This window comes from Oryza sativa, chromosome 5, assembly GCF_034140825.1.
Source record: "Oryza sativa Japonica Group chromosome 5, ASM3414082v1".
NCBI lineage: Eukaryota > Viridiplantae > Streptophyta > Magnoliopsida > Poales > Poaceae > Oryza > Oryza sativa.
Window position 1 is genome coordinate 19,566,819 of NC_089039.1, and position 25,735 is coordinate 19,592,553.

A 25,735-nucleotide genomic window follows, 5' to 3' on the forward strand; every position below is an offset into this window, starting at 1 on the left:
TTGTAACTAAAATAAACATTAACAAGTTTTGTCAATGCTAAAATTTTGGCAATGGCAAGATTTCTTATGTATTGACTAAATTTGGTAATAAACTAAACGTAGATATTGTTTTTTAACTTTGCGAAACAAATATATTATGGTTGAAAATGACATCAAACAGGCTCTATGGTTCTGGAGTTCCGTGCACACAGCACCGCTCGCTAGCTCCCTCCGTCCCGCTACCTATATATATCTCCATCTCGAGTGCCTGGATCACATCAGCAAATTAATCAACGGGCTCAAGCGTTAACACACACACACACCGATCACCGAACACGTCTGAATTCGCCACGGGCGACGCGCCGCCGCCGGATTCACGAGGATGCTAGTCCGCTGCCTCCTCGTCGTCGCCCTCGCCGCCGTCGTGGCCGCCGCCGCTGGGCGCCTCGCCTTGGCCAAGGAGAATAACGGCGGCCGTGGGAGATGGCAAGTGTACTCGCCGGCGCCGTCGCCGCAGAAGCACCCGTGCCTGGAGAACCCGCCGAACATGACGGAGAACACGGGCGGGGAGGCCGGCGACGTCGTCCACGGCTACGGCGGCCTGGAGTGCTACGCCACCGGCTCCCGCCGCTCCGGCGGCCGCGCCGTCATCCTCGTCTCCGACTACTACGGTCGGTGCAGCAGCATGTGCATGCCTGCATGCCTTCCCGGAGACACTAGCCACTAGAGCTATGTTAGGCTAGCTTAGCGACGACATTTACATTGTCCACACGAATCGGATAATTAAAATTAATCCTCTTCGTCTAATTATTGTGGCTAACATTAATTGGCGCTTCATCTTCTGCAGGTTTCCGAGCACCAAAACTGAGGTACTCACGTTTGCACAGAATATGAACTTATGCGCTATGAAGTGACGGATTCAAAAAGAAATAGCATTAGAGTCTGAGCAAACTAGATAGAATTACAGTCCCCCTTTCATCTATATATGGTAATCTCATAGTCTTCACGCTAGTAGTGGGGGCTCAAGATCACGCCGCCCCCGTGCTGGATCCACCCCTACGATCATCGATCAAATCGCAAAAACTACTTCATGTCTTCATCACACAAGCAACAGGCTGTCGTGAAGCTGAGTTCGTTCACAACTCATTTGTGCATTTGTTTTTTGTTTTCGTTTTCCCATTTGGTTGGGCTGAAGGAAAATAGCGGACAAAGTTGCATACCAGCTTGGATGCTACGTTGTGGTTCCTGATTTGTTGTTCGGGGACCCTTACACCGATGATCCAGCGAGGCCATTTGAGGAGTGGATCAAGACACACTCTCCGGTTTGTTTCTTTTCTTTGATCCCCGTGCCTTTCCAATCTTTTTGTTTTGCCTCTCTGATTCCTTTTGTCACCTCTAGAAAAAATATATGAAAAAAAAACCCTGTAATTGCTAGCTCCAGTACAATTTACGCAAAGATTCTGTATCGCAGAAGATGATTCGTACTAAAAACGCCATCTTTTTTTCATCTGAATTTGAACTGAATCACTTTTTTTTTCTAATGAAGGATATTAATTTGTTCCGTAATGTTGCTCTCCATTTCAGGTTGAAGCAGCTGAAAAGACTAAACCGCTTATTGCGGCTCTGAAGAAGGATGGGACGTCTACTGTTGGAGTTGGAGGTTACTGCTGGGGTGGTGAGTTATTCAGTTAAATCCATGAGCATAAAACATTCAGACATGACATGAACCAGTAACCGAGCCAGAAATTGCTAAAGACTGGAACTAACGGTTCAACTAATGAATTGTTTGTTTCCTTTAAAATTTTCATGGTGATTTAAGAGAATTTGTACATGATTTTGGAGAAGCATAGGGCACAAGCTCTAGCTGCCTTAGGCTTGCCTCCACTCCTGACATGAACAGTTCTTATTGAATCAAAGTAGAATGGATCTTTTTTTTTTCATTTTGTGCCTGCAGGAATGTGTTCATTCTTTGAATTCTGAGTTTCTAAATATGCTTTTATGTATCAAACCTTCCTCTTTCATTCTTGACAGGAAAGGTGGCCGTGGAGCTATCAAAGACTGAAGAAACCAAAGCGGTTGTCATTTCGCATCCCGCGCTAGTGGTTGTAGATGACATGAAAGGTACAGATAATCGATCTTGTTCTGGCATTTTCACTCACTTAGCCTTATATTGTTCAGTTATTATCTCTCAAATTTTCTGAGTTCTTGTGATGTTCAGAGGTCAAATGTCCCATTGAAATCCTTGGGGGTGAGCTTGATACCATCTCTCCACCACAGCTAATACACCAGTTGGAGGATGCCTTAGATCAGAACAAAAGGGCAAGTTCCAACTGATTTCATTTTTATTTTCATTTGCTCTGTAATTGCAGTTGCAGATTGGCGACCCTGATCAGATGATTTAACTCAACCAAATTAGCTCGGCCTGAAACGATCATGTGATGTGTGTTGAACTCATTCATCTTGTTGGTTGCATGTATGCAGGTTCATCACTTGGTGAAGATCTTCCCGGATGCGCCCCATGGCTTCGCCTGCAGATACAACGCTACCGACCCGTTCGCCGTCAAAACTGCAGAAGAAGCTCGTGCTGACATGGTCAAATGGTTTGACAAGTATCTGGAGATCATGAAGCGGTGAAAGATTCAGTTGCACGGTTCCTTGGACTTGGATATCCAATACTACTAAATAAGAAGAAAATGAACCACTAGGCGCCTCATGTATCCAGTAAATTACAAACCAATTATTTGGCTTACAGTTTCATCAAAATTTTCCTGCCTGAAGCATATGATGAAAAGCAATAAAGCAAAGAAAAGCTATATAGGTTGGGAAAAAAAAGAGGACTCGAACCGGGTCTCTTCGGTGAGAACGGAGTATATCCTAAATAGCTAGAGCACTTACTTTATTCACTGAAATTTGCGTTCATCGATTCGTTAAAAAAAAAAAGCTAGATCACGGATGCTGGTATAAGTCACATTTGTACCTATAAATTCACCTTAGAGCGTCAGTTTGCCAACTTACAAAGTGACACTGTTGTATCAAAATGAACATAAAAGGTGGAGTGTCTTTTGAGCTTAAACATGTTGCGACCGGCTAATTGCGCTGCGGAAGAGGATAAAAAACAAACAAACAAGCAATCTAACTGATAAAAATATGAACAATATTTGTTATCTCTGTTTTTAAATGTATGGCACTGTAGATCGGTGTTTGATCATTCATCTTACTCTATCATTTAGTTTGTTTCCGCTTATTTTATCATTAAAGATAAACATAAAAGTCTAGATCAGTTTTGTTTAAGACTATAAACTCTATATTTTGCAAGAATTATCGATTTAGTTAATTCGATATAAAAATTTGGCTAATAACGCTTAATTCTTTCGGCCACAGAAGCAAGTTATCTAAGATGTTTACAAAGTAAGTCAACCTGGTAGTTTCTAGTTGATTAATAGAATTACTAACCTAACCACATACTCCATCCGTTCTAAATATTTGACGCCATTTACTTTTTTAAATATGTTTAACCATTCGTCTTATTAAAAAATTAAGTAATTATTAATTTTTTCCTATCATTTGATTTATTGTAAAATATACTTTCATGTATACATATAGTTTTACATATTTCACAATTTTTTTAATAAGACGAACGGTCAAACATGTGCTAAAAAGTCAACGGTATCAAACATTTAGAAACGAGGGAGTAGCTAAAATAGCTAATTTGTTAAGCCCTAGGCTGCAGGACATTTAACTTTTTGCCATTTTTAAGATGCGGCAATTAAGAATTTGTCACTCGTAGTCTATAACATGTGGGCCGTCATGTGTCCATGACATGTGGATCCAGTGGCAAATTCTATATCACCATTTGTAAGAGTGGCAAATAGTTAATTACTCTAGGCGGTTGCATTGGTGATGGCTAACTGTAGTATGTCACATTGATAATTTGATATGGATACATGATAGATCGCATTTCCAGAAATATGGATACATGGATATGGTTATATGTATAATAGTAAATGAAATTTAATGATAATATAATATGAAGAAATAAAATGTTAAGGTTTTAAATATAAAAGAGTTGACTATTCAATTTGATCGATAGGACAATAACACATATTTCTCTCCACTCCAAAAATACAAAGTGTATAGTTTTTTTCACGATCTTAAATGTTGTACTTTAACCATTACCTTTTTTCAGTATATACCATTACAACTATGAAATTAATATCACTTGGAGGTATTTTAAAATAAAAAATTAATAGTGTTACTTGTATGTCATTAAACAAATATATTGATAACATAATTATTAGTTAAAAGTTACACATATTAATTTATCTGAATACATGCACATTTTATATATATTTAGGATGTGGGAGTAATTAATTGATAACCTTGATTTAGACTTTTTATTAGCTTCAAATATATAATGATATCCATATGGGAAGTATCACTAGAGCGTGTCCGGTACATATGTAGAACTATTATCCAATGGATAACTTTATCATTCTTAAGAAAGTATCAGAAGGACTATAGTATAAAACATAGTACTACTAAACAAATTAGTATAAAATCTAGTTACTTTCTCAATAAACTGTAAAATTTCTTATATCGAATACATATGCCATGTTTTAGAAGTATGAAGTAACAACACCATAATAAGTTGTTGGAAAATGCATAGACCGTTGAGAACTAATGGCACCAGAAAGCATATGAGCTACTCCTTCCATCCCAATATGTAGCAAGCTTACTACGAATCTAGATATGCGTACGTCCAGATTTAGAGACCCATCATAAGTTGGAACATATTGAGATGGAGGGAGTAGTTACTGTTGACCTGCTGTGTTAGCGGGCTAGAGCTCACAACTTAGAAAACATTATTAGGGAACGCAGCCCGACCCACCATCCGTGGACCACCCAGATAACATTGGGTCTGCTTCACCACATATACAACGGAGCCACAGGCTCTAACAAACACCAAGATATACACTGAGTTGGCTGGAATATGTCATCGCGTCCGTTGATTTGCTCATATATAATTAATCTTCGCGTGGCGTTGATCAGATTAGAAATATTCAGATAACTGATCAAAATGCAGCACAACTACGATATCCGTTCGCATGATACGCATCATCACTCAACCTACTAAAATCTTAATTATATATACCTCCCCCAATTAATTATCATCGCTGCGACTCGATCGTTCATGTGATTTTGTGATCGAGCAACGTGCGTGAAGTCCTGAAGCCTCTGCACAGAGATGCGCGGCACGTACGCGCGCCTATCTGGAGGCTGGAGCTCTTGATGGATCACCAAATTAATAAACGGGTTGGTTTTGAACGCCTGAACCTGAAACACACACCGATCAACTGAAATCTCGCCATGGCGCTGCTTCGCTGCCTCCTCGTCGTCCTCGCCGTCGTCGTGGCCTCCGCTGGGCTCTCCTTGGCCGAGGAGAACACCGGCGGCGCGGGACGGCAAGTGTCCCCGTCGCCGGCGCCGTCGACAGGGAAGCACCCGTGCCTGGACAACTCGCCGAACATGACGGAGAAGACGGGTGGGGAGGCCGGCGAGGTCGTCCACGACTACGGCGGCCTGGAGTGCTACGTCACCGGCTCCCGCCGCTCCGGCCGCGCCATCATCCTCGTCTCTGACTATTACGGTCAGTGCACGCATACATGTTAGGAGCATAGCGTGCTCTCTCCGCTTCATATTATAAGTCGTTTTGACTTAACATTTTAAAAAAAAAGTCGTTTTGACTTTGGTTAAAGTCAAACTACTTTAAGTTTAACTTTGTAAGGAAATATGTTAATATTTACAATACTAAATTAGTTCATCAAATCAATAATTGAATATACTTTCATAATAAATTTGTCTTTGGTTGAAAATGCTAACATTTTTTTCTAAAAACTTGGGCAAACTTAAAACAGATTGATTTAGACCAAAGTCAAAACAATTTATAACTTGAAACGGAAGGAGTAGTTAACAATTTTGGGGAAAAAACGCCAAAAGAAAACAGACATGATAAATTCGAAATATCCAGAATAATTTAAATTTTGAACAAACCTGAATAACTTTTGCTAACTCGTGAAAATAATTGAAATTTCAAGCGAAATAGTTTCGTGTGTAGGTGAGGGGGAGGGGGTGGATTTCCAAAAATTGCAAACACTGCCTTGAGAGACAGTAGCCACTCGTATATGCTCCCTCTGTCCCAAATTATAAGGCCTGTATTTTTTTTACACGGTCTTTAATAACATACTTTGACTATTAATTTATTTCATGTTATATTTTCAATGAATATGAAATTAGCATCACATGAAAGCAATTTAAAATATGAATCTAACGGTACAACATGCATAATACTTGGCATATATATGGTTAGCATAATTGTTAGTTAAAAGTTATCAAGTTTGATTTTCCTTTGAAAGAGTTGTTTTTTTTTTTTGGGGGGGGGGGGGGGGGGGGGTGATGAAGAGAGTATCTCATAAATCCTCTTCTGTTTTTTGTCTGATAATATCGGCACTTCAACTTTTGCAGGTTTCCGAGCACCAAAGCTGAGGTACGCACGTTTGCAAAATCTGAAAATACGCGTTACACAAATTTGTCTCATGCTTTGATCGTCGATCAAAACGATTTATTAAAGCTATTAATACAAAAACTTCAAGTCTTCATCACGCAAATTTGTCGTGTGCAGCTGAGTTCGTTCTCAACTCAATTTTTCATTTGATCTTTTTGTTTATTCCCAACTTGCTTGAGTTAAAAGACAAATAGCGGACAAAGTTGCATACTCCGGATACTACGTTGTGGTTCCTGATTTGTTGTACGGTGACCCTTACACGGATGATCCAGCAAGGCCATTTTGGGTGTGGATCATGGCTCACTCTCCGGTGTGTGTTTCTTTCTTTGATCACGGTGCTTTTCGTTTGTTTGACCTATTGATTACTTTTCACTCCGTAAAAGAAAAAGTACATGATGAAAAGAAAAACCTGTCACTGTTCCAATGCAATTTTATACGGAACATTCAGTATTGTGAAAAAATGATTGCTAGTTAGACGCCATTTTTTGTCATCTGAATGTTAACTGAATCACTTAGATCTGAATGTTTGTTGCCATTTCATTGCAGGAGGAAGCAGCTGAAAAGACTAAACCGCTCATTGCGGTTCTGAAGAAGGAAGGGATGTCCTCTGTTGGGGTTGGAGGTTATTGCTGGGGTGGTGAGTTATTCAGTTAAACAACATGAGCACTAAGCAATCAACCACAAACAATTCTTAATTTCGTAAAAGTGAATGAATCTTCATTCTTTGTTCTCTTTTTTGTGCCAGGATGGGTTCATTCTCTAATTCTAATTAAGTAAATCTTTCATCCTTCTTATTTCATTCTCAACAGGAAAGGTGGCCGTGGAACTATCAAAGACCGAAGAAACCCAAGCGGTAGTCATTTCACATCCTTCGCTAGTGACCGTACATGACATGACAGGTACAAATATAGGAGTACAATACTACCTCTATTTCAAAATACAAAAATATGTAGGATTCAAATATTGAATCATAATATAAGCATTTTTATACTGATTTCTATAATTTCCACCACTTCAATGATTCCAAGCCAACCATATAAAAAAGGAATCTGAGCAATTTAAAATTCAAAAAACAACAACTGAAGTGATTGAAAAGATTTTTTTAAACCTAACCTTAGTTTTGCTAAAAGAAAATTTTAGAAATTCTTATATTTTAGAATAGATAGAGTATATACTTTTGTCGATATGTCTTTTTCCTTCACTTAACCTTAAATTGTTCAATGATCATTTCTCCAACTTCGTTTTTTTTTTACTTTTATATTTTGTAATGCTCAGAGGTCAAACGTCCAATTGAGATTCTTGGAGGTGAGCGTGATACCATCACGCCACCACTTGTTGTGCACCAGTTTGAGCATGCCTTAGATCAGAACAACAGGGTAAGTTCCAACTGATTCCATTTGCCTTTTCAGTTTAAATCATCGCTGAGACTGCAGTTGTAGCTTTGCATCACTCAGATGATACTCAACTGATTTAGCTCAGCGTGAACGCTCGTTTCATTTGAAGCACATCCATCTCTGCTGACTGCAGGTTGATCACTTCGTGAAGACCTTCCCCAAGGCGCCCCATGCCTTCGCTTGCAGATACAACGCCAGCGATCCGTTCGCCGTCAAAACTGCAGAAGAAGCTCGTGCTGACATGGTCCAGTGGTTCGACGAGTATCTGAAGCAGCACGGAGAGTTTCAGTTGCAGTAATTATTGAATTTATTTCATCAGCCGCGTCATGACAGGATGTGTATTATGATATTATTAGCGATACTATAAATATTAAAATTTTAATAGTATGTTAAACATATTAATTACCTTTGGAAAAGAAGAGTTCATGTTAGTTAAAATTTACTATTAATTAATTTACTCCCCCGTTCTAAAATATAAGGTCTCCTTGTTCCCTAAAGTCAACATTTGTAATTTTTTAATTAATAACACGTTTTTGGTTTTGTAGTACAGAAAGATACCAGTTCACTTTAATAGCACCTAAAGTTCACCCGTTCCCATTTTTAACACTTCCGTCAATTCTCGATCTTTTTCGTCCGCCTTGGTCGTTATTGACCCAGACACACGCGATATAACGTTTCTACCCCTCACAAGTATAAGTAGAATGCAAGGCAATGAGGGTAGAAATTTTATATCGTGTACGTGGCTGAGTCAATTACGATTAATGTGGACGGAAAACGATTGAGAATTGACGAAAGTGCTTAAGAAATGGAGCAGGGTGAACTTTGGGTGTTATTAAAATAAACCGGTATCTTTCGGTGTTATAAAACCAAAAACGTGAACTTTCAATGCTATGTAACCAATTTTGCCAATAATATATGTATTTAGTGTAATTCATATTTAAAAATATTTTCATATGACGTTAATTTTATAGTTGTTTGTACAAATTATGAAAGAAATTAATGATTAAAGTATGATTTTGGAGACCATGTAAAAAGCTAATATGGTTTAAATAAAAGGAGTAATAAAACACTAAACCGATGTACAAAGGTACAAATCACTTAGTCCCTCTGTCCGACGAAGACTCTATTTTTCAGTTTTTGATATAACTTTTGACTCTTTGTCTTATTTAAATTTTTTTTATAATTAGTATTTTTGTTGTTGTTAGATGATAAAACATGAATAATACATTATGTGTGACTATTTTTAAAAAAATATATTTTTTTCAAATAAGACAGACGGTAGAACGTTGAATAGAGAAAAAAAATGAAATCTTCGTGGGAAGGAAGGAGTATTAAATTTATGTTTCTTGAAAAACTCTGATAGAGAGCAATGAATAAAAAAATAAGTGTAGGGAAAAAATTAAACACAAAACTGATTTACAAATATTAAATTTATGAATAAATTAGAAAAACTAAGTGTAGGAAACGTTGAATAGAGAAAAAAAATGAAGTCTTTGTGAGACGAGAAGGAAGGAGTATTAAATTTATGTTTCTTGAAAAACTCTCATAGAGAGCAACGAATAAAAAAATAAGTGTATGGAAAAAATTAAACACTAAACTGATTTACAAATATTAAATTTATGAATAAACCAAAATTCCGTTGCCGGGACTCGAACCCGGGTCTCTCGGGTGAGAGCCGAGTATCCTAACCAGCTAGACTACAACGGATGTTGTAATGCATATCTTTCTTTGGTGTACAATTTGTGTACCTCATAAACCCCGCGCTTCACCAATCGAGACGTATAGCATTGTACCAACAATCAACATCCAGCGTTGTCATAAAACCGTGCATCACCGATCGACACGTATAGCATTGTACCAACAATCAACATCCAGCGTTGTCATAAAACCGTGCATCACCGATCGACACGTATAGCGTTGTGTTGTGACCAGTAAATTGTGCTCCAACAGAACAAAACAAACAAGAAAGCTAACAGGGTTAAGGGTGTGTTTAATTCACGCTAAAATTAAAAGTTTGATTGAAATTGAAACGATGTGACGGAGAAGCTAAAATTAAAAGTTTGATTGAAATTGGAACGATGTGACGGAGAAGTTAAAAGCTTGTATGTTAGAAAAATTTTGATGTAATAGAAAAATTGGAAGTTTGAAGAAAAAGTTTGGAACTAAACTCGGCCTAAATTTAAAAATACTGACTTGCTTGACTGCAATACGAAGAGACGCAGTGCCACTACCACAACAAAAACCAAGCGTTCCATAGCAGCAATGGGTGATTACAGAAACAAAACCTCAAAATAACTTTCATTCCGAGGAGTTTGTATAGTTTTCAACTGATTCCAGAGCGCACCATCACATGGCTACAGGAAAGGTTTTGGCCATGCATCTCAAAATTCACAAATCATGTTCGAGTAAATGAATCGAGTGCTAACTCTCAGAAACGGAGATAGGGGTTTTACATTGCTTATTGTGCCGAAGAAAATGACAAGACATTAGAGCTTAAAAGAGTGTCTACTTTCACGTAAAGCAAGCAAGATGATGAGTGCTGGGCTTTCATTGTTCTACTCGGCCGGCCTTTGCCCCAGCACTGATATATCTTCGTACCTTTTCTGCATTTCCAACAAACAAACAACTATCAGCAGACTATTTAGATTTCTAGAGAACAACTTCATCCAAACAATATTGCACAGAAATAGGGGAAACAATGAGGCAATCTGCAGCTAAAATGGATGAGTTTTTTTTTTCTGGAGAATAGGGCATTCAGCTTTTTGTGCTAAGCTGGTCCAAATTCAGAAATTAATGGGTAATGATGTACATCCATAATGAGTTAAATGAGAAGAACATGGCAATCAGTTCAAAACAAAAAAAATAATTTAACCTAGTCCTCATTTCACCTAATGACTTAAGGGGTATGGGCAATGAAAGTGGACAATTAAAGATAGGGGGAAACACGTCATAATGTAGTTGCATACAATACAAAAGCTATGCAGATACAAACAAACAAACATCGTGCAAATACTACTCCCTCCGTCCCATAAAAAACAAACCTAGAACGGGATGTGACAGTCTGTCCAGATTCGTAGTACTAAGATGTGTCACATCCCGTACTAGATTTGTTTTTTTATGGGACGGAGGGAGTATGTGACACCAAAATGTAGTAAATCAGCATCTGCAACCATAAAGTTGCCCATAGAAAAATCAATAGGTATATTTTGTATACTTGAATGTGAATCCCCACAGACATAATGCCTGGCTCCGCTTCAGGCTAGACAAAGATTCCATATACTTTGGTACATACACTTACACACATCCAGCAAAAAAGATTGCTAGGTAGTTCAGGCTCAAATCTAAATAATAATATACTAGCGGACTGCCCATGTGCTGCAACAGAAACTAAAATTACTAAACAATTCAACCACGGTTTACCAAGATATCATTCGTAAGATAACAAAGCACATATACTGCAGAAATAAGCTATGACATGAGAACATTCTAATAATTTGGACACTCAGCTCCACCTTAACTATATTCCTATGCAACAGCAGCTCCTTGCTGTTCTGGAAATCGAGAACATAGCAATAAAAAAGGTACTACCAGCACCAAGAAATTGGTTTTATACAAGTGACAAGTTCAAATTTAATTTAATTTATATATACAAGCGATTGGCTTTTTGATAATTTCTTGTATTTTCCTCTACAATATGATGATTGCCACCCTCATCGTTGTCACGTAATAGTGAGTATCAAAATACCTTCCAAAAAAAGGATTAAACATGATCTGCTCTTGTTTTCAGTACTTCACCACATATTTTTGTGATAGAAGAATTGATTTGTTTTGTGCTAGTCCGGAGGTAATATGATAATTAACTACAGCTGCATTTCATCAGATTATTATATTTTTAGTTGACAGATGGGAAGGAAGCCGCAGACCAAAATCAGATCTCATGGTAAGAAAATTACCAGCTACAGGTGGGTGTACTATACCCCTGTAGTCCTGTTGGATGTGGCAAAGTTATCTTGAGTTGTCTCACAGCATGGAGTTTGTTCCATGAGAGCTATCAGTTTTAATTTAGTCTAATGAATCATAAAATTAAGAAATTAAATCTAAACATGAGATTAGGAGTAAAAGAAAGATAGAACCCTTTTAAACTATCACAAGCAGTAGAGGGCAGTATATGCAAAGATCAAATCACCTATGAGGGCTTTTTCATATATAACCGGAATAATTACTGTTGTAAACTTTGAACATGTTTGATTGATAAGTACTATGCTGACTTGAAACTATGAACGTGTTTCAGCAGCACTTAATGTTTAAGAGCTAAAATATTCTTATGATGCTGATACCATAATTCCCATCCAGTGCATATACCCTTCTGAGATCACAATCTAAACCTCCTATTATCTCCATATGCATGCCATTGGCTTTGCATCTGAGAGCCATGGCCATAACGCAAGCGTATTCCTTGATCAAAGATTTTAGTATTTTGATCAAAGATTTCAGAAAGCAAAATTAACAACTGAAGCCGCAAGAAACCATGCAGAGTAGACAGACAAGCTGGGCTGATCAAAATACCATAGCACAAGTGAAGTTTTCTTATGAACGATATCTACAGCCCTGATTCTAGACTTTAACTTCACAACATGTTGTTTAGCATACTCACAACAAACAACAGATGGTGGCAGATTTTTTAAAAGTGAAATCGAGCATGCACAACAAAAATAGAACAATTCACTCTCAGTTGTTTTATGCTATTCTCTCTAAATTCGCTGGCATGGTAAAACACATTGCATTAACATGACATTGAATCAAGTAACAGCCAAAGCAAAACAGATCCTCATTCAGGAATTTTAATATCAGAACAAAAGACATTGCTAGCTACCAATTTAGAAACGGTAAATCTAGAAAAATAAAGTAAGTATAGCACTAGATGCAACCAAGCCTTCTCTTCGCATGGCTCTTCCTCCTCATTTTGCACACGTACAACCATCACCAAAAGATTATCCGCACCTCCGCAACGGATCATTCCCATCATGAAGGAGAACAGAATTTCAAGGACAGCGTCGATATAGCCCTACCCAGATCGCAAATGCAAGATCTAGAACGCCACGATCCAAAAACACGCGACAAACAAACCTAGAAATAGGAAAGCATTCATAGAGAGTGAAGGGGAAAAAAATTACCCCGATGTTGTTCATCTCCCAGACCTTGTGCACCCCGTAGTCCACCGCCTGCGACGAGACCAAGAGAGCGCAACAACATGAGATCGGGTCAAACGGCGACGAGGCCGCCCGGACAGATCTGAGGGAAAAGAAAAAAAAAAGGGGGGGGTAGAGGGTGGGCGTACCCGCTCGCCGGCGAAGGCTCCGGCGACGACGAAGGTGACGTAGACCGCGTTGCGGCGCATCACCACGCGGTAGAGCGCGTCCCATAGGCCCATCGTGGTCGGGTCGGTCTCGGCGGCGGCGGGCGGCGGCGGCGGCGGCGGAGTTTGGTATGGGGGAGGGATTCGTTGGGGGCAAAGCGAGAGATGGCTCGGCGTGTGGCGTCCTCTCGCTTTCTAGAGGCGTCGACTCCCCACGTTAGGCGGGCGCGCCAAGCGGTCCGATCCATCTTTTGAGATTCGTGCCGCTGGCGCTGGGTCGTGGTATGGAAATTAAGGAACAGTTTTTTTTTTTTTCGAGTTGTGCAATTGTACATCCTATTTTGTACCCCTCCGTTTCTAAATATTTGACGCCGTTATTTTTATAAACATGTTTGACTGTTCGTTTTGTTTAAAAAATTTAAGTAATTATTAATTCTTTTCCTATCATTTGATTCATGGTTAAATATACTTTTATGTATACATATAGTTTTACATATTTCATAAAAATTTTTGAATAAGACGAATGATTATTTAAAAATTCAACAGTGTTTTTATATTCAGAAACGGAGGGAGTATTTTTCTTCTTCAGGCTTTAGCTATAAAACCACAAGATTGGTGAAATTGGGAGAATACCCAAACAAGTGGCAAATTGAATGGAGTTTGCGACCAAGCCAAGGTTCAGGTTCTCATGTTCAATTGCGTCCTAACTAGAGCAAAGCTTGGAAAACACCTGCTGTGAAGTGATGAAGTCATTGATGATTGACTTTACCTACCAAGGTTTAAATTCTGGTGCTCGTGAATATTACGCACATACAGATAGGCTTTCAATAGAAATTTAAAGAGATCAGGGATGTATTGCCGGTGTGCATTTGCGAGGTGTAAGTGTTACGCGTGTAGTGATGTGTGCATATGCGTCTGCCACATAGTTATTAAGACCGGACCGGTGATCAAACCGGTAAGACACTCGGTTCACTGGTTTATTGGTTGGACCGGTCCAACCACCGGTTTATTGCAGTTCAAATAGATATGTGTTATAATATTATCACAAGTTTCACAGCCTGGTGGTTAAGACTCTATGCGGAAAGATGGAAGTTTTGGGTTCGATTCACAAGTTCTATAGCATTTTTCCCTATTTTCTAACTCCGCGTGATGCACCTGTAAGGCTGCAACCTGCGCACTTCTGTTTCCTCCATGTGACGCCGTTCCAGCGGTCCAACCAGCTCCGGTTTTTATCCGGTTTTTTGGTAAACCGCCCGGTTCTACCGGTTTGATTGCACACCGATCTTTTAGCTGGACCGGACCAGCCGGCGCCCTGGTTCCTTTTTTTTCCAGTCGGATCATCGGTCTGGTCCGGTTCTAATAACTATGGTCTGCCGTGTAATAAAAAAAAAGAGAGCTAGAGTAGCTACTACTTGTAATGAGTGGTCACATCATTCGAATTCATATAGTAAACATTGTAACCAAATGTCTATAAAATATTATGTTTCCTATAACACAGATATTCTATTATCTTTATGGATCCACCATCTTCTTCTATCTCTTCTCTTTCTTCATCCCACCCTTCATTCTAATCTTCTTCCTTCTTTTCTTTACCTTCTCGATGACTCTCTCTCGCAAATGATGCCAGCTCGAGTGCCCGGTGAGGACAATGGGCTGCAGATGGGAGAGGGCATGGTAGACTCCCCACGCGCAGCCATGGTGAACGAGAACAATGGTCCGACAGGCGCAGGCGACAACGACAGTCACAACGAGGACGACGACCCGACGGATGCAGGAGACAACAGCGGCTAGCACAGTTGTCTGAGCCACCATCACCATGGGTAGACTCCACAATCTTGGGCCGCCCAGTGCAGCCAGGCAACTAATTAGTCACTCGCATATTTTCTCTTCCCCTCTCTCCTTCATATTATCACAAAATCCTATATGGATTTTTGATCCCCGATTTTTTTCATGCTCTTAAGTGTTTCAAATTTCTTGAAGCGTGGCAATCGTGCTACTAACCATTAATAATTTTATAGTTCACAAATCATACTCAAACCGTTTGTTTGGATCATTTCAATCCAAACATTACCAAAAGATTGGCAATAGTAAAAAAAAAAGTAAATATAGTTTTTGGCTTGTTGCCAAATTTCGGTTGGTGTTTGAGGTCAAATTTGTTCTTCCAAAAATTTTGGCAATTCCACATTTTTGGCGCAAACCACTTGTTATTGAATGTTGATCATAAGCCTTCTCAGCTAAAACACTGAACCGCTTCTACCAACGGATCATCTAAGAGGACAGCATCACAGCAGCCGTACATTGTCGAACACAAAGGAAAAGAACAGATGCAGCAGGCCAGCAATGATCGATGCATGTAAACTAAGTTATCTGCACGGATGGATATGCACTTGTGATCAAAGACAAGAACAGATTCTATTCTTGACCACCATATATGGATGGACCGTGGATGAGAGATGGAGAATTGGATATTCCTCCCTTGTGGAGAGCAAAAGCAGAGCAATCTCTCCAGGTGGCAGAAAGGATCAAAGGAATACTTGGCTGGCTTACTTGCAAAGCAACCAAGGAGAAATATTTGCTGCGATCTTTTCAGTTAGAAAAACTGCACTTTTTAGCGTATATATTGGCTCCCGACCGATCGAAGCGTCAACACAGCAGCAGCAGCAGCAGAGTGTGTTTTCTCGCGACGCCGTTGTGATCTTCTCCTGCCTCGGAGAGCAGAGCAAGAGGGAAGATCAGCAATGGCGACCGGGGGTCCCAGTTCCATGTCCGCTGGCCTCCTCTTCCTCAACCTCGTCCTGTACGTCGTCGTCGCCGTCATCGCCGGCTGGGCCATCAACTACAGCATCGACGAGAGCTTCAACTCACGTAAGTGTCAGATTCCATCCAATTTCCATGTGCAGTGGCAAGGGACGTGTGGTTTCAACTTCGACGCCTCGAATGGTCCGAATTCCTATGTATAGTGGCAAGGGGAGTATGGTTTAAAGTTTTAACCTTGAGATCCCATGTTAAATCTTCAACACGCTCACAAATCATCTGTTTGGAGGGATATTTCTCCCTCCAAATCTCGTTTTAGATTCCATCCAATTCCTATGTGAGCTGTCTCGAGTGTTTGGTTGATGTGTGTGTTGCCTTGCTTGTGGGTGCAGTGCAGGGGGTGTCGCCGCCGGTGCGGCTGTTCCCGATCTACTTCCCGATCGGCAACCTGGCGACGGGGTTCTTCGTCATCTTCGCGCTGCTCGCCGGCGTCGTCGGCGTCTCCACCTCGCTCACCGGCCTCCACGACGTCAGCCAGGGGTACCCCGCCAGCATGATGTCCGCCGCCGCCGCCTCCATCGTCACCTGGACCCTCACCCTCCTCGCCATGGGGTAAGCAAAGCAACCGTCAAAACCACCAACCAATTCGCCATTCATCTGCACGCAGGTTTATCACTGATTAATCAAACCGTCGATTCGCTCGTTAATTGCAGGCTGGCGTGCAAGGAGATCAGCATCGGCTGGAGGCCACCGAGCCTGGTAAATTCATCAACAAAAAAAAAACTGAACCAATTACGCCATTTTCCTCGCGTCGTTTAATCGTTTTCGTGGCTAATCTGAGATTAATTGTTCTTGTGTGTGTTATTGCCTCTCTGTGCAGCGAGCGCTGGAGACGTTCACCATCATCTTGGCCGGGACGCAGCTGCTGTGCGCCGGGTCGCTGCACGCCGGAGCACACGTAGCCATCATACAGAATCCGATGGTTAGCAGAGTGTGAGGGCGTCGTCGACCGGGTCGAGGAGGAGGATTCTGTGCAAAACCGTATCAATCTTGGGCGACGGTTTGGTTTGTGGTGTACGTACGTGCGTACGTACGTGTACGCGCGTGAGGAGGAACGTTGTGTTGATTTATGCTAGTGTGTTGTGTGTGGATGTATATCCGTGTGGTCGTGGCGAATTTGTTCATTTGTAAATTGTCTCCGGCGGTTAATTCTTTTAATTAAGTTTGATCTAAAGCTTGTGATTACGAATTACTGTATTGTAAAATGGACTTCTTTTAAGGGTACAACCACACATCCCCAAATTTCTTTTATGGTACAACTCAAAACACAGACGAACACACATTACGGAAACGTGCAGTTTCACTGAACACGCACATATATGTACCCTGTTTCCTAATGGGTAAGGCCACGTGAAAATTCGCTATGTGGGAGTCGAATTCGTGCTGGCTGGTTCAAACCACTGCAAACCAACTAACTGCGCTCCTCCCCTGAAAATAGACTTGGAACGTACGGCAGGGGCTGTTTAGTTTCTAAAAACATCACATCGAATCTTTAGAAACATGTATGAAACATTAAATGTAGATAAAAAAAATTAATTGAACGGTTTGCATGTAAATCACGAGACGAATCTTTTAAGCCTAATTAGTCCATGATTAGCCATAAGTGTTACGTAACCCACATGTGCTAATGACGGATTGATTAGGCTCAAAAGATTCGTCTCGCGGTTTTCAGGCTGAGTTATGAAATTAGTTTTTTTATTCATGTCCGAAAATCCCTTCCAACATCCGGGTTAAACGTTCGATGTAACACCAAAAATTTTCATTTCACCAACCCTCAATTTGGGCACATCTAGCAAGAACGCCATCGACGGAGGCCCATGAGATGGTCCGGCCCAACTGAAACGGGCCGCACATAGGCCACCGCGATCACGTTTCGGCACCCCGAGTTATCCTTACCCCGGCCGCGCACGGCGCGGCGCAGGCTGCCCGGAGCGGAGAATCCGATGGCCGCCGCCGTCCACCTCCGCCCTATCCACTCGCTGTCTCTCCCTCTCCCTCTCCTCGCAGCCAAGGCCGCCACGCCCAATCCCGGCTGGCTCCCGCTCTCGGCGAAGCCAGGCGCAGGGAGGAGGAGAAGCTTGCTGGTCTGCGCCGCCTCCGACCCCAGCAAGGCCGCGGGGAAGGGCGAGGCGGGGGATGCCGTCGCCAGGTGGGCGGCGTGGATCCCGCGGGCTGCGGTGGGAGGGGCCGGCCCGGAGCAGGTCCTCAGGCTCATCTCCGGCGCCGCGGCCACGCCCATCTGCCAGTTCGTCGACTCGCCCCGCACCTTCCTCCACGCCATCGATCCCCGGGTTAAGCTGGTAACTAAGATTTCCCCGGAGACAAGACACCTTGCCTCACCTCACGCTTATCTGCTCCGTGTTTTTGGATCGAATCGCCAGTAAACGGCAGGGGATAAGGATGCACAGTAAGTGCTTGTGAAAATGTTCGCCCCTGGGCTATGAAGGGATGAATGAAATGCTGAATTGCTGATGCAAATACATCGCCAAAAATCTTGCTCAATTTTATATGCTAAGAGCCATTTGTACCACCAACGTGAGCGTGTGCAACTGACCAACTGTGCCTATTCTCGGGTTAACTTGGATTGTTGGTTGAGCATACATAATGCTGTCGTGAACTTTCATGACAACATACTAGTATGTTTTTTCAATGATTGGCTGATTCTCATTGGAGCCACAAACTGTGAAATCATTAGGTTTTGACGTTTTGTTTTCTGCTATTTTAGAAACTGACCTTAACCATTGAACCTGCGTCAGTATATCTATAAGTTATATTGGACACTTTGTCTGATGATTATTTAGAATATTTATGTAAGTTAAGAAATAGTGTCCGACGGATTTTTCCCTTCCCCCGAGTTTGTGGAATTTTGATTTTGTCACGGTAGTTGTTTTAACAAATTTCGTAGTATATATTTAATTGTCTTTTGTGCACAAAAATAATGATTAAGTTGATGATTAACTAAATGATCGTCCAATTTCATGCTGCAACCTGACCAATCACTTTTGTTCTCAGGTGTGGCTCTTGGCTCTTGTTGTCCTACCAGCCAGATCAAATATTTACTTGCGGTTTGGTTTAGTAGCATACCTTACTCTCCTCTCTATGTGGGTTCTCCCAAACCATATTTGGAAGGTACGCTCTCTGATCTACTGTTAAAATGGGCATTCACCATTTTATGCACAAATAGTGCTGGCCTGTTGGGTTGCCAGTTGTGGTTTAAATTGTCTACTACTTTATATATATATGGAGATTCCCTTATGATGTTGAATGCAATTCATTTTTTTTAAAAAAACATGAGTGTGGCTTATGATTTCCTACTGTTGAAAGGGTGACTGTGAAGTACTGGACAAGTTATATGGGTTTTGTACTGACAAACTATCATGCTTGGCTTCGTTTCATCGCCCCCCCCCCCAAAAAAAAAAACACACACACACACAATTTTATGTGACTTTTAAGTATACCAATGAAAGCTGTCCATGTTTTACTTATAGATTTTCCTGTACGATTTGGCTATTTTTCACTCCTTCGATACATAGTCTCTGCCGTTATGCTATCTTCTTTGTTAAAATATTACCCTTGAAGTGAACCTGCTGTTTAGCTTTATACAAATTACATTCTCTATAGGACCAACTTGGAAGGGTCGCTCTGCTTTCAGGCATCATATTCATAATGCTGGGATTTGGTTCTGATGGTGCTCCTTCATTAGTCCAGACAAGAACTCCTCCCCCATCTGTTATAGGTTTGCCAAACATACCTACATCCACAAATGGCTATTCTTACACAATCATGAAACTGGGTCCACTGCAATTTACAAGGAAAGGCCTATCAGTAGCGAGTACGTCAGCATGCCTCTCATTTGCGGTATGTCCTTTCCTTTTATGGGTAATATTTTCCATACAAATTGTTTTTTTTCTCTAATGCAAATGAGAGCTGTGCATCATTATATTAAGAAGAAAGAAAAGAGTCTGAAAAAATTCAAACAAGCCCATTAGAGAAAGATTTAGCATGAAAGGACTTGCCAAAGAAATAAAAAAGAATATGGCCAGCAACCCAAAGCCCAGAGGATTTGTTTGAACCAATACTTTCATCATCTAGCAATTGGCACATAAGACAAGCATGTCCTGAGTTGACAATACACTTTTTTTAATAAACCATTTAGGTATAATCTCCCATACTTTCTTTTGATGCAGATATTTCAAAGTGCAAGTCTCTGCTTGACAACAACTACTCCTGAGCAGCTTGCTTCTGCTTTATGGTGGTTTATGATTCCACTGAAGCATATCGGCGTACCAGTACCTGAGATAATACTCACACTCTTACTATCTTTGAGGTTCATTAATCTTGTATTTGATGAGGCAAGTATAGGGTGCTCAAGTAAACATCGGCTATATTTGTCTTTCTAACTAGAACATGCATTGTGATTGTAACATTATTTTAAATACTTTTCATTAGGTTCGCAATTCAGCACTGGCGATTGTAGCACGTCGGATAAATTGGGAAAAGCTGGCAACTATGGAAACTATTGACAGTGAGTACTTCCTACTTCTGTAACCAATGCCCGGGAGTGAACTAGCTGACAAACTTAGTCAGGAACCAGTTGCTGGCTGATTTTGGTGGGGGAATTGCAGCAGAAAACTAATCTCTACTGAATTTACTAGTTGTTATGTACCTTGATTTATTTTGTCAGCAAGATTTAACTAAGTGTTTTTCATGATTTGCGCTACTGAAATGAAGGCGATTACAGTTAGTTGAAGTTGGTCCAACTTCAAGTGCTTCTGCTCAGTTCAAATTCAAAGACTTTAATATATGAGTTCTGTTTCTTAGTCTAGTTCATTTGAGGTAGCTTGTGGCTTGTGCTGTCTAGCTATAGAGAATTGGTCTCCTGTCAGAGGTAAATAATGGATTATATCAACTGGTCCTGTAGTCCTGTTGATACCGACAAGTTCATTTATTCCAATATTTCTTATTCCAATTCATTTACCCACTTAGCAGTTTTATGTCTGCTACTCCCTATGTCCCAAAACATATCTCCTTTAGCATTCAAAATTTGTCCCAAAAATATAGCCACCTTTTCACCTGTTAACCAATCACAACCATCTCCCATTTAACATTTCCACTTACTTCCTCTTATCAACCAATCACAACCAACCATAATTGTATTTGACCTTTCTCCTTAATACTCGTGCCCAACTATAAAACTTCTTATATTTTGGGATGGATCATGGAAGCAGTATATACTTTTGCAAGTCCAAACCTTACTTGAGTTCGTGAGGTTAAATAACTCTTGCAAAGGTTGGACTTGGTGAATTTGGCTAATTTCAGCAGATGGCTTTTCAATTGTTCTGTTTATATTGAAACACCTAATGTAGGATAATTTTATGCATTTAGGTTGTAATACAGAACTTTTGTTAACTTCTTTTTGGGGAATTGATCCTTTGCATCAAAATTGCAGTTTTCTTCAACTATGTGCGGCGAATTTTCAAAAATATATTTGATCACGCAGAGCAAATATCCAAGGTCAGTCAGTTCTGAATTTTACCTTTGAGGCTTTCACTGACTACGAAGTTATAATTAATGCACTATTGTGAAAAAAAAAAACAATTTATTGAACATTGGCATAAGCTACTCACGTTATATTGAGCTATTAACTAATTAGAATTTCCTATGGATATCCCGACTCTCATTTAGTGTAATTCAAAACTTTTAAATAGAAAACCTTCATTGACCATTTGGGAAATTCTGAAATGTCAACTCAGTGATATACTCAATCTTGACTGCTTCCCAAACATGCGCTTGCCTTATAATCTAACCAAATCTGTGTGGCTTTTCTGAACTTCAGAATTTTGTAGGATTCTTCTGTTGTTGTCAAGAATTACAACCTTGATTCTGTAATATTAGTCGCTTCTCCTTCTCTAAGGAGATCATCAGTTGTGATATTTCATGAGCCTGACATTGGCTATATATAAGCATAGGCTTATGACCAATATGCTATTCCTAATAGCTGGGGGTCCTATTACAAAATCTAACTGCTGGTGCATACATGGCCATGAATGTACTGGCTAGCCTGACAGTTAAATGGGCTTTTGCTATACAGGACGTCAATGATAATACTAATAGTATAAGTCCATGTCTAATCCTTCATTCCTTTCTTGTGAAAGTGGTGTTGCAGGTCTGTTAAGTTGAATATGAATGTGTAAGAGGAAAATTTATTATGGTCTGAATGTATTGAACCAAACTGGGTTAAGAATTATGCGCTCTTAGTCTTATCACACTATTCAAACTTGCCAAAGTTTAGGCTGAAGGCAATCATACTGCAGGTTGTCTGGTTAGCTGATTGTGAGAACTTATCAAGAATTTTACTGGTTATGACCTAAAAGTAACATACAGTTTTGATAAAAAGATCTTGTACTAGTACTGCGGGGCTTGTAAGGAGGATAAAACTTAAATTACATCATTGCTGCTGCCCAACATTTTCAAGCACTTATATTGTACATACATGGTTCACTATAGCCGAAATTACTTTGCACATGACTGCACTTCATACTCTGAATGTCTGTCTGATTTTTGTAGGCCATGATTGCTCGCGGATTTCGTGGTGACCCTAACAACCACAAGATCTACTTTCTTACAGAATCTTCTTTTGGCATTGTGGATGTCTTTTCATTACTTTGCCTATTTGCTCTAGTGGCCCTGGCTTCCATTTCGGACAAATTGGTTTGATGGTATGATAAGGCACCTGTGATCTATTCACCAGTTTGATGTCATGGTAGTGTTGAACTTATTACATATGAGAGTATCTTCTTGATTGTTTCAGGAATCAGGAACTAAAGACTATCACGACAACTTCATCCCCTTAATTGCTTAAAAATGCTGAGTTGCAAAATCAGTTTTTGGGGCATCTTAGGAGCCCCTTCTGTGTAGTGGAATCGTGGAAACGATGGTAACGATTGAATCGTCAGGAAGATCATTTTGGAAGATCATTTTGATCAAGTGTATGCACCGCAAGCCCCTTTGGAAGGAAGACTGAAAGGTTAACCTCTGGCTCTAACTTCTTTGCAGCCTTGCAGGTGAGTTGAGACTTATATATCCAAATAATTTTTGCTCTTTACCAATGTTTTATCTCCTGTCATCTGATTTCTGTTAATACCGCAGGAGCAGTGCCGTATGCAGATCCTTCATTGAAGGACCACGTGAGAATATTGAGTATAACTGCACAATCAAAGTATACTTCCTGTCTTCATTAGGAAGTGCCGTCAAGAACTTAAGTGGGGTGACCGCTGTGTTCTTGCTAACTTATTGTATCTGCCCTTAGCTTGATCCTAACATGAACAACTGACAGTGTAAACCTATCTTTTTTCATTAGCCCTTTCTTTCTCTTTAGTTTTATTTTGCAAGGATGCAGTTCGAAGCATTGAATGTTTAATTGCAAGGATACAGTGCAAAATTGTACAGTCCGTAAAAAGGTCAGAGTTTGATTAGTTAAATGACTGCTTGAAAGTTGAATCCCACAACACACTCAAGCAACAGTGCCAACTTGGTAAAGCGCCATTTATAGTGATGAAAATACAGGTTCCAACCCACTTACAGCCCCTTCCAGTGGGGCTTCCATATTTTAACACTACAATTCATCGGAATATTCCCGTTCAAGAGCATGAAGAGGCGTAATCTTGTCACCGGATAATTTACACTGCCGCACCAGGATCACTGATAACGCCCAGGAAGTCATCTTTTATTGTGCCAATGCAAAACTGCAACAAACATATTCAAACTGTTAGAGCATTGCACATCACCAGCTTAAACGGGGTTATGAGTTATGACAGCAAGAACATGGATTCAGAAATGCCTCAGGGAAGAATATAGCCACATGCATTCAACAATTATCTATTATGATACCATACTAGTGGCTAGCTTATGAGCATTCATGGTAATTACTTGCAATTTGTTGCTACAAGATTACATGTCAAATTTTCATTTTGATATACTTTTCAACTAATTTACTTGACACACATCAAGGTTGATCTTTGCTGATAAAACCACATCTGTTCTTTTTCACACATTAGGAAAGAAAAACATCATGCAAACTACTGGTATGGAAAAGTGGGTTACATCACCAATAATTGCATATGGTGGTTACTCTGAGAGCAATGCTACAAAAATCTAAAAGACAGGGAACACCTGGTTTTTCGTTTGTTTTTTTGCACGAAACTAGATGTCAACAAACTTACAATTTCTGTTGCATCAACACGTGTCCCAATAATCTTCAACCGAACCTCACTATCTTTCTGAATTTTCACCTGCATCGGACAAACAAGTAAATCCTAGTAAGCAAAAGAAGATGGCCAAAGCAATTAGCCTTCAACAGTAGTACAGTATTCACATCTATTCGTTTCTAGGAAAAACAATGAACATATATGTGTATGCATTTCAAGCATAGTTATGACATGCTGATACCAAAATTGGATACAATGGACATTACATTACATTCCCCAGCATTTCTTTTTAAGTCAGACATATCACCAATAAGCATAAATAAACAGGAAAAAAAATCATAACCTGTCAACAGTTGTCAATGTTTATAGAGGACAAGACATAAGAAGTAACTGTAGAAAAGAAGCATACCGATCCATCAGAAGTAGTATAATTTGGCACATCCCCAGATTGGAACTCCATATCATCAGGAATCAACTGCACAACAAAAATAGAAACGGGAAAATGCAAGAACAAAACATTAGTTGGTTAGAAAGCACAAATTCAACTAGAACCTTATGTTGCCTTCCAGTCACTTTAAGATTGTTCAAACCAACATGTTTGATAAATTAGTATCAGAAATTTCTATGACAAAAACCATCCTTCGAGTTGATGGTACAGCTAAACTGGGTGTATGAAAATGGTACTGAACCATTATCGTCTATCGATCATTCTAGCATAAATTCTGATTCTTTTACTCCACAAATTTGGAGCATTAGAAAAAAGCAGCTCCAAGCAATGCAGGCACTCACATGGTTGGACACGAAGATCTGCACAGGCCCAGCCTCCGCGAAGAACCCCATCTGCAGAACCAACACGAAAACGAATTGGAGCCACTAACCACAAACAAGCCCTAATCCACCCAACACCAAATACCAATCCGGCGAGGGACGGAGGCACATCGCCCACCTTGTTGACCATGGTGACGACGGCCTCCAGGATCTCGCCCTTGAAGGGGCGGAAGACGACGCACTGGTACTTGACCGGGAAGGTGACGTAGCCCGTGCCCTCCCTGATGAGCCCCTTGCCGACATCCTCCACCCCCGTGATCGCCACCACGAACCCATGCCGCCCGCTGCAAAAGGACGAACAAGAATGAATCCCGTCGAACCCCACATCCCCTCCCCGCCCTACTAGGGTTTGCCCAACCAATCCCGAGCCCTACCTGCAGGTGCCCTCGACGTCCTTGATGAGCTTGGAGACGAGCTTGTCGCGGAGGTGCGGGCCGAAGTGCCGCGGGTGCAGCTGCATGTTCCGCTCCAGCACGATGTGGAAGAACATCTCGCCCCCTCCTCGTCCGCGCCGCCGGCGAGCGAGCGAGCGAGCGAGCGATTCCTCAACAGTTCGACTCAACTGGCTTGGCTTCTCTCTCGCGAGAGGCAATAT

At 40.6% G+C, this 25,735-nt stretch overlaps 6 protein-coding genes and 1 non-coding gene across 9 annotated transcripts; 4 read left to right on the plus strand and 3 right to left on the minus strand.

The window, feature by feature from the left end:
* The first annotated feature begins 256 nt into the window (after positions 1-256).
* Positions 257-2,756, plus strand: LOC4338721 (endo-1,3;1,4-beta-D-glucanase). 2 transcript variants are annotated; one of them, XM_015783493.3, is made up of 7 exons: positions 257-650; positions 827-848; positions 1,175-1,301; positions 1,564-1,654; positions 2,011-2,100; positions 2,198-2,298; positions 2,461-2,756. In XM_015783493.3, exons 1-7 carry the CDS (start codon positions 362-364, stop codon positions 2,611-2,613), a joined length of 873 nt encoding a protein of 290 aa, XP_015638979.1. In that variant the 5' UTR covers positions 257-361; the 3' UTR covers positions 2,614-2,756. The 2 variants fall into 2 exon arrangements, with proteins under 2 accessions (XP_015638979.1, XP_066166935.1); XM_066310838.1 differs by lacking the exon at positions 827-848 and having other exon boundaries at positions 257-666.
* A 2,499-nt stretch (positions 2,757-5,255) lies between these two features.
* On the plus strand, positions 5,256-8,432 carry LOC107275974 (endo-1,3;1,4-beta-D-glucanase). Its single transcript, XM_015783427.3, has 7 exons — positions 5,256-5,626; positions 6,502-6,523; positions 6,728-6,851; positions 7,088-7,178; positions 7,351-7,440; positions 7,817-7,917; positions 8,069-8,432. The coding sequence occupies exons 1-7, from the start codon at positions 5,347-5,349 to the stop codon at positions 8,231-8,233; spliced, it is 873 nt and encodes a 290-aa protein (XP_015638913.1). The 5' UTR covers positions 5,256-5,346; the 3' UTR covers positions 8,234-8,432.
* Positions 8,433-9,569: 1,137 nt separating this feature from the next.
* Positions 9,570-9,642, minus strand: TRNAE-CUC (transfer RNA glutamic acid (anticodon CUC)). The gene has a single exon. It is a non-coding gene; the product is annotated as a tRNA-Glu (tRNA).
* Positions 9,643-10,205: 563 nt separating this feature from the next.
* Positions 10,206-13,458, minus strand: LOC4338723 (cytochrome b-c1 complex subunit 9, mitochondrial). The gene is made up of 3 exons (XM_015782010.3): positions 13,274-13,458; positions 13,110-13,157; positions 10,206-10,538 (listed from the first exon to the last, which is right to left on the minus strand). Exons 1-3 carry the CDS (start codon positions 13,364-13,366, stop codon positions 10,491-10,493), a joined length of 189 nt encoding a protein of 62 aa, XP_015637496.1. The 5' UTR covers positions 13,367-13,458; the 3' UTR covers positions 10,206-10,490.
* A 2,451-nt stretch (positions 13,459-15,909) lies between these two features.
* LOC4338724 (membrane protein PM19L-like) lies at positions 15,910-17,290 on the plus strand. Its single transcript, XM_015783286.3, has 4 exons — positions 15,910-16,156; positions 16,438-16,657; positions 16,759-16,804; positions 16,926-17,290. Exons 1-4 carry the CDS (start codon positions 16,030-16,032, stop codon positions 17,040-17,042), a joined length of 510 nt encoding a protein of 169 aa, XP_015638772.1. The 5' UTR covers positions 15,910-16,029; the 3' UTR covers positions 17,043-17,290.
* A 698-nt stretch (positions 17,291-17,988) lies between these two features.
* LOC4338725 (protein ABCI12, chloroplastic) lies at positions 17,989-23,586 on the plus strand. Of its 2 annotated transcripts, none has more exons than XM_015784210.3 (9): positions 17,989-18,405; positions 19,118-19,234; positions 19,727-19,963; positions 20,293-20,457; positions 20,555-20,630; positions 21,555-21,619; positions 22,673-22,824; positions 22,917-23,169; positions 23,255-23,586. In XM_015784210.3, exons 1-7 carry the CDS (start codon positions 18,049-18,051, stop codon positions 22,820-22,822), a joined length of 1,167 nt encoding a protein of 388 aa, XP_015639696.1. In that variant the 5' UTR covers positions 17,989-18,048; the 3' UTR covers positions 22,823-22,824; positions 22,917-23,169; positions 23,255-23,586. The 2 variants fall into 2 exon arrangements, with proteins under 2 accessions (XP_015639696.1, XP_025881166.1); XM_026025381.2 differs by having other exon boundaries at positions 23,261-23,586.
* LOC4338726 (DNA-directed RNA polymerase II subunit RPB7) lies at positions 23,547-25,709 on the minus strand. Its single transcript, XM_015784214.3, has 6 exons — positions 25,515-25,709; positions 25,259-25,424; positions 25,102-25,152; positions 24,722-24,787; positions 24,328-24,396; positions 23,547-23,850 (listed from the first exon to the last, which is right to left on the minus strand). The coding sequence occupies exons 1-6, from the start codon at positions 25,628-25,630 to the stop codon at positions 23,785-23,787; spliced, it is 534 nt and encodes a 177-aa protein (XP_015639700.1). The 5' UTR covers positions 25,631-25,709; the 3' UTR covers positions 23,547-23,784.
* Positions 25,710-25,735: the final 26 nt, after the last annotated feature.